Below are 7,281 nucleotides of genomic sequence, written 5' to 3' on the forward strand. Positions count from 1 at the left end.
TCTCTCTCTCTCTCTCTCTCTCTCTCTCTATATATATATATATATATATATATATATGTATATGTATATGTATATATGTATATTTATGTATATCTGTATCTGTATATGTATATGTATGCATTGCCGTAAAAATGCACAATGGCATATTTTTATGTTTATTCACCTTTTGTATTTCTCGTCTCCGATACCATGCATACAGTATGCACACCACATATACGCATATATACTTATATATATATATATATATTAATACATATATATATTTATTTATATTCTGCTGTTTATATGTGCAGCAAACGACGCGACGGCGGTATTTCGTGTTGGGCAGACTTTCACCATTGGTATCATTTTAATTGCATTTATTTTTCATGCTTTTTCTTGTATTTGTGTTCTTGTTTAATTAGTTTAATTTGTTTAATTAAGTTATAAATACATACTTTATATTGTGTAAATAAAACGCATTGAACAGTGTGCACAAAGAAAAGCAGAAAATATTCTTCTATAGTTTTCTGTCTATAAGCCTAAAAAGAAAGTCAAAGGAATAATAATGTAAAAAGATAAACTATTATTTTGTAGACGTGATGAATGGCATTAATGCAGGCGGCAAACAAATACAACAAATAAAATGCATACAAAATAGAGTAAATAGAATAAACAATAATACAGTAGTTTAAATACATTCACTTTAAAAGCACTGCAAACACAAACGAGATGATGTTCTTTATGTTCAGTTCTCTGTTAAATAATCCGCTAAGCAAATGAACAATAATAGTAATAATGATAAAATAAATTTATTTATTTATAATAATAGTATTAATATAAACAGGGTGTGCTTGTCTGTATCGGTTCGATGGAAGTTGTCTTCATCACCTTCTTCTGTCTCGCGTATCTTTCTCTTTTTCTTCTTAATTGTTTGTTTGTAAACAAATTCTTTTGTGCAAGTAATACTGTATATTTGTTTATATGAACAGCACCCTTGCATGGATTTGGCCTGTTTTGTTGCGTAGAGGCAATCAAACGAAAACAAGCAAAAATAACAAAAGTTTGTTTATTTTCTTCTTCTCTGTCCTCTGCAGAACCTATTCTTACCGAAGGCAGCGGAGACATCCGCTGCTGGAGCGATGGATGGACTGTCGTTACACAGGACTGCGGCCGTTGCGCTCAATTCGTCAGACTTCTTACTGCTGCTGCTGCTGCTGCTGCTGCTGATCCACCTGCTGCTGCCGCTGCTGCTGCTGTTCTGCTAAATCTCTGCTCCCTCTAATACAAGCACCGCAGCTGCTGCAGCTGGCGTTTTGTGCGTCCGTGCATTAATATATATCTTCGCTGTCTTTGTTTGTTGCGTCTCTTTATATATATTTTTGTGTCTCTGTCTTTACTGCTACTGTGTGGCTCCAGGAGCACACTCTTCTCGTAACTGAAGAGGGCGCAGTTCCTCTCACTGTGCCTGAAGACTAATTGCCTGCGTTGAGGTGTACATACACCTCAGGTGTACGTACAGCTCACCTCGGCATGTCTCCTATAAACTCTTTTCAACGGCTTACAAACCGCATACCATTTTTTTTAATTACAGATGCAGCTCTGCTCCTATGGCTGCGCGAGGCAGTATATGTAATATATAGTTTACATTATTTATAGTATATATAATTTATTTACTTAGTTATTTATTATTCCCTTATGCTATGCTCTATGTAGAAGACGCATGCCCGTCCACCAGGCAGCATCTCTGTAGCTTACGACTGCCTCTCTGTTTTCTCTCCTCCTTATTCTTCCATCTCGCCTTTTCGTTATTTCGTCTCTCCCTCTTTCTGGCTTCACTTTCACTGTCAGTCTCTTCCGTGTATGCCTCTTTACTTTTGCTGCATCAATATGCAGCTACTGCATGCATGCAGCTGCTGCATGCAGAGGCCTCAGTGCGTCATTGCTTTTCGTGTTTGCTTGTTTTATACTCCACTGTCTTTTCTATTTCTGTGTTTGTCTGCCTGTTCTGATCTTTCTCTGGTTTCATCTTTCCTGTTTACTACCAGACTTGTGCCCGTCCTCAGTATTATTATCATATTGCATGCCCCTAGTGCATGCCCCTAATTTTGTTTGTTCTTTCTTAATCTGTTCCTCTGCTTCTATGCTCGTTCGTACAGAGTTCCTGTCGGCGTTGCGGTAATATCTACTGCAGTTACTGCTGCTGCGTGCTGCTGCTGTTTACTGCTGCTGCCTGCTGCTGCTGTTTGCTGCTGTTACCTTTAGAGCTCTGAATATCCCCCGTTGAGCGTTTTAACAGCTGCGCCTCTCACTCTCTCCGTCGAAAACAAAAAGGCCAAAGAGCTGTCGGTACACCGCAGCCACAGGAGAAGGCACACTTGCTCCCCCAGCGGTTCAGTCTGCATTCTATTTAATTTTCTTTCGCCTCCACCGCAACAAATCGCTACGCTTCCACGTGCTGGTACAAATTTACTATGAAAAAGGAGCACGCAGATGCAAGCAGCCAGACATTTTCGTCTGTACTCTCGGCATGCATTTGCATGCGCATGCACGCAGCTGCATGCGTACACCCGAACCTCAGCAGGCCCAGCCTGCACACATTCCTTCTACCGCATGCACGTGGCCGCTGTCATTTGCTAACTCTTTGCGTTGCTTCTGCTGCTGTAGGGGCCCCGGGGCCTCCGCCTCATCCTTCGCTGCTGTGTGCAGCAGCAACAGGGGGAGCCTCTGAAACGGTCTGCATAAAGGTATTCCCTTTTCCTTTTTTCCCTTTTATCATTATTGCTGGAGTAGGTCGCTTCCCTCCCTGCCCGCCGCAGCTCGTAGTTCCCACCTGCACGCCTCCTCGCCAATGCGAAGCAGAGGGAGCAGCAGCGTCAGCAGCAGCAGCGTCAGCAGCAGCAGCAGCAGCGGCAACAGCAGCGAAAAACTGAATAGCTAGATATTTTTTACTGGTCGTTCTCGTCATCTGAACCCGCTGTAGTCGATCTCTCGTCGCCGCTGTCTTCTGCTTCTCCATCGGCAGATGGTTTCCCCGGTGACTCGAGTGCTGCTGCTGCTGCTGCTGCTGCTGCTGCAGCAAAATCAGCAACAGCAGCTGCTGCTGCCTCTGGTGGTGCGGTATCTGCTGCCACAGCCATTGCCGCCTCTAGTGCTGCCGCAGCAGCTGTTGCTGCCTCTGGGTTTGTCAAAGCACTGGCTGCTGCTGCTGCTGCTGCTGCTGCTGCTGCTGCTGCTGCTTCCTTCTGTATCAGCTGCTCCAAGTCCTCAAGTGAAGGAAAGTCCTCTGCCTCTCTCGGTAGACGGAAAGCGTCGGGGTCTAAAACAGCATCATCAGAAGCACGACCGAAAGCATCTAAGGCTTCCTCTACCACTCCCGATCCCATCGCGAGTTGGGATCGTCCCCCGAATCCTTTCCAGAGGCAATCTGCCCCCACAGTCTTGATCAGCTCCCTTGTCGTTTCTGCGTCTTTTACTATGACGACGCCACGGGCGCGGAAGCTGACGACAGATACAACTGTATTCCAAATAGTGCTGAAGCAAGATGGGGGATTTAAAATGAAAGCGCGGGCCCATCCTTTTCCTGTGATGCTGTGGAAAGCAGAATTTACTTTCTTAATAATACTTTGAATCCGCATCATGTTTGAAATGGCTGCACGCCACCCCAAGCCATCAAAATCAACCACAAAGATAGGAGCAGGCTCCAGGAAGTAGTGGGGCACTATACGCCGCCAGTATGCCTCAATGAGCCAGCGTGTGTACAGCAGAAAGGAAAGCTGGGAACTGTCCGTTGCTAACACACTGTTCAAGTCAAGGGCCCCCAAACGCATGACTACCTGTCGCCGACGCGGGTGGTTGTGCCCGCAGGTGCGTCCATAGAAATGCACATGAGCTCTATCACGCCAATGCTCCCGCAAGCCACGCAATTCCAAAAGGTATCCGGGCTTCCAAGAAGAAGTGCCTGTTTGATACCGCCCACGAAACTCTGCATCGGCGTCGGGGTCCGTTCCGGGGAGCTCAGGCAAGGCTGAGCCGCCTGAGCCCTCAGCAGCAGCATGGCGAGCGAATGCGCATAAAAAAGAAACGCAAAAGACAAACGACAAACCAATAAGACCCCTCATCATCGTACGGAAACTGGGAACAAAAGACCAAACAGCGAGTCGAATACGGCAGTGCGCCTCGGCTCAACCGAGGAAACGCGCCACAAAAACACCAATCCGAATAAACTGTTCAGAAATATCTCAATAACAATCTCAAGATCGCTTTGCTGCCGTCGATACACCCCAAATAAAGAAGGCTGCCGCACGATCGCGGGCAGAGCCCCCATCCGAAGGAGGAAGCCAGCTGATTCGACGGAAAAGGAAAAAATTGTTCTCAAAACAAACTGTTCAAACAAAAGAAAACAGAAAAAGCATGCATCAATCCCTCCACTGCACTGCATATAAGAGCAATGAACGAGAAACAGCGGCCAACCTCCAGCGCTGCCTCAACTCACAACAGCATCGCTTCCTACTTAGCTGCGCCCCCACGTGTTTCTTGCTGTTTTACGTGTAAATATGAGCAGCTATTAGGGGGCATTTAATCTTTATTAGCTCTCTATGAACGTCTCAGGTCCATCAGATTCTTTGTCTATCTCCTAAGAAAGCGATTTATTGAACAGAAGACAAAAGGAAACGCACAACTTGTGCCTGAGGGCCCTGTTACGGGAATCTGCTTAGCAGGGCCCACGAACTAACTGCTCGCTGCTGCACGGGAGGCGTCTCCTATGTACTTGCTGTTTCCTCCTTATTACTTATTTCAATATAGGGGTTTCTTCTCGTTCAACTGAATGCGTGCATGTTAGTTGCTTCTTACAATGCCCTTGTATATGTACCGTGCAGGAGGTACAGCGCAAAAGTGTCAACCGAACCAGGGAGCAACCCACATATCTTGCATCATATTTCCCCCCTTGTTTCGCGGTTGCTGTTGCATTGGAAATATATAACTTGAATATGCGAGCTGTATAGCAGCGCCGTTAGAATGAATGCAGGAGGCGACCACGGCAAGAACAGCAGATGTAAGTACTGCAGCGATGCAGAGCCATCTTCCAGCGCAAGTTAGAGCTGAAAGCTGTGTTGAAAAGGGAGAAAAGGGAGAAACGGGAGTGGATGTTTCTCCATGGGACACGCATTATGACGTTTTGCTGATATACACGTTTCCAGTGCAATCTGCATAGCCAATGTGTACAAGTAGGTGTTCACATCTGTTTTATACCAGCTGTGCAGCTAGCGCTTAGAAATGTTAAATAAGAGTTGTGCATCTAATGTGTGGTAGTTTGTGGCACAAGTTTAGCTGTAAGCTTTACGTAGGTATGTGCTATTAAGTCAAGCATAATGTACTGTGGATATGCGCAGCAGGTGCGTCAGCCGCCTCCTGCCTGATCTCAGCTATAAAGACAATCCTTCATATTAGCAGAGGTTCTTTGTGAGATGCAGCAGAGTTGAGCGAAATTTAAATATTAATATATATCGGCAGCATTTTGCAAGACTTCCTCCTGTCATCGGGCGTGCTGGGTACAGCAGCAGACAGGCGTAAGGTTAATGCTGATGCGGAGAGGAACCTCTCTCTCGTAGATTGCTTCGCATCTCGTTGTAAGTAATGTTCAAGGCAAAGAGAGGAGCAGAAGTACATGGAAGTGCATTCAGGTCCCTCTTATTTATGCACCGACGCTCTTATACAGCCGTTTGTAGCCTCCCGTCGCACACGCAATACAAATACACAGCTGCAAACAGAATCTGCTACAGTCGCCCTATGGTCTCTCTTGCTGGAAGCAGCTTTGAGGTTGGCTTCTTTTAAATGCAGCCCGCGTCTCTAATCGGATGATCACAAAGTCTTTCTTTGTCTCATTTGTATAGGCACCTCTAGTGCCTCTTCCTGTCGCTTATCTCAACCTCTTCGCGTACTGCTACACTGCTCTAAGACGAAGGAGCTCGTGTGCTGGATTCGCTTAATTCTTAATTGATTCCATGCACAACAACTGAACGCACCAATATATCGACTTCCCTGTAGCGGGTGTCAGAAGCGCCACTGCACAGTGGGAAACGAGGAAAATAAGAATAAAATTAGAGTAAGGAATAAACCTGTTCGCAAACGAAATCCAGGTGATCAAATGCGCAATACAACACCAGCGAAAACAGCAAGGAAGAACGAGCAGCTGCTGCTGCCTTCTTCATGTATTTTTTCGTCGGCGATTCTCCTTAGGTGTAGTTTTCCCGTCTTTGTAGGCTTTGTTCAGGTTTTATCTGCCTAATATTTGCACTAACAGTGGGAGAATAATGTCTCACATAATATATATAACATGTTAACATATGTTTATGGACATGCCTATACATAAATATACATATATATATAATATATATAGGTTGCAAGGGGATGATATTTGCATTTAAAGTGATAGAATGTTGCCTTATATACTATGAATAATAACTATGCATATAATTATGGCTATATATATATGTACCAAAGGCCACAGTTGAATACGACACTGTGAATGAACGGAGACAAGCAACAATTATAATAATAAGTGCAGCAATTTCGCAAAGCCAGGGGGTGCAAGCGAACATTAAAATGTGCGTGAAGGTGAAGATCAGTGCACCAACAAGCCCAAACTTGTATTCCTTTTCTGCTTTTCAATACGATTACTATTTATTTCTCTGGCTTTACAGGAGAAGCAGAAATTTGTAATTCGTGCTTCGCTATACAGTTATGGAAGGCTTGAGGCTGTATCTGCTGATTGCTTGTGAGATCAGTCTGAGCTAGAGGATAAGACGTCAGCAGTATTTTAAGGTACGCTTGAAGTTACTTTACACCAAACTGTAACTGCTAGGCAGACAAACAGTCATTTATTCTCCCTCTTCACCCAACTGCAACTGTTAGAGAGACAAAATATCCGTCTTTGCATGGCAAGACAAAAACAATGCAAATCAAAGAGCAGTGTATCTGCAAACAAAGAGGACGACCGCGTCCCGATCTTTCGGCAGGGCAGCAGCGATTCAACAAAGCAGTAAAAATTGGAGTTTAGTGGTGGAAGGACTACAAAATAATGAAGCAGATAAATTCGAAAAGGAAGTCAAACAGCAATTCGCTACAACCATTAGAACTTGTATTAACAATCATTTAACCCATACGATGCAAAAGCGCACTGGGGTCAGACTACCATCCATAAAAGCGTGAAATGGAATGCATGTACATTTAAGTGCAGTGCATATATTTACACATATGATATACGTATATATATATATATATATATATATATATATATAT

General features: G+C 44.3%; 1 protein-coding gene across 1 annotated transcript; it reads right to left on the reverse strand.

The window, feature by feature from the left end:
• Nucleotides 1-2,927: 2,927 nt before the first annotated feature.
• On the reverse strand, nt 2,928-4,103 carry EAH_00052400 (hypothetical protein, conserved; the record flags this gene model as incomplete). Its single annotated transcript, XM_013394077.1, has 1 exon — nt 2,928-4,103. One exon carries the CDS (start codon nt 4,101-4,103, stop codon nt 2,928-2,930), a length of 1,176 nt encoding a protein of 391 aa, XP_013249531.1.
• Nucleotides 4,104-7,281: the final 3,178 nt, after the last annotated feature.

Source organism: Eimeria acervulina, genomic scaffold (genome assembly GCF_000499425.1).
Source record: "Eimeria acervulina Houghton genomic scaffold, Eah_scaff934, whole genome shotgun sequence".
Lineage (NCBI taxonomy): Eukaryota > Apicomplexa > Conoidasida > Eucoccidiorida > Eimeriidae > Eimeria > Eimeria acervulina.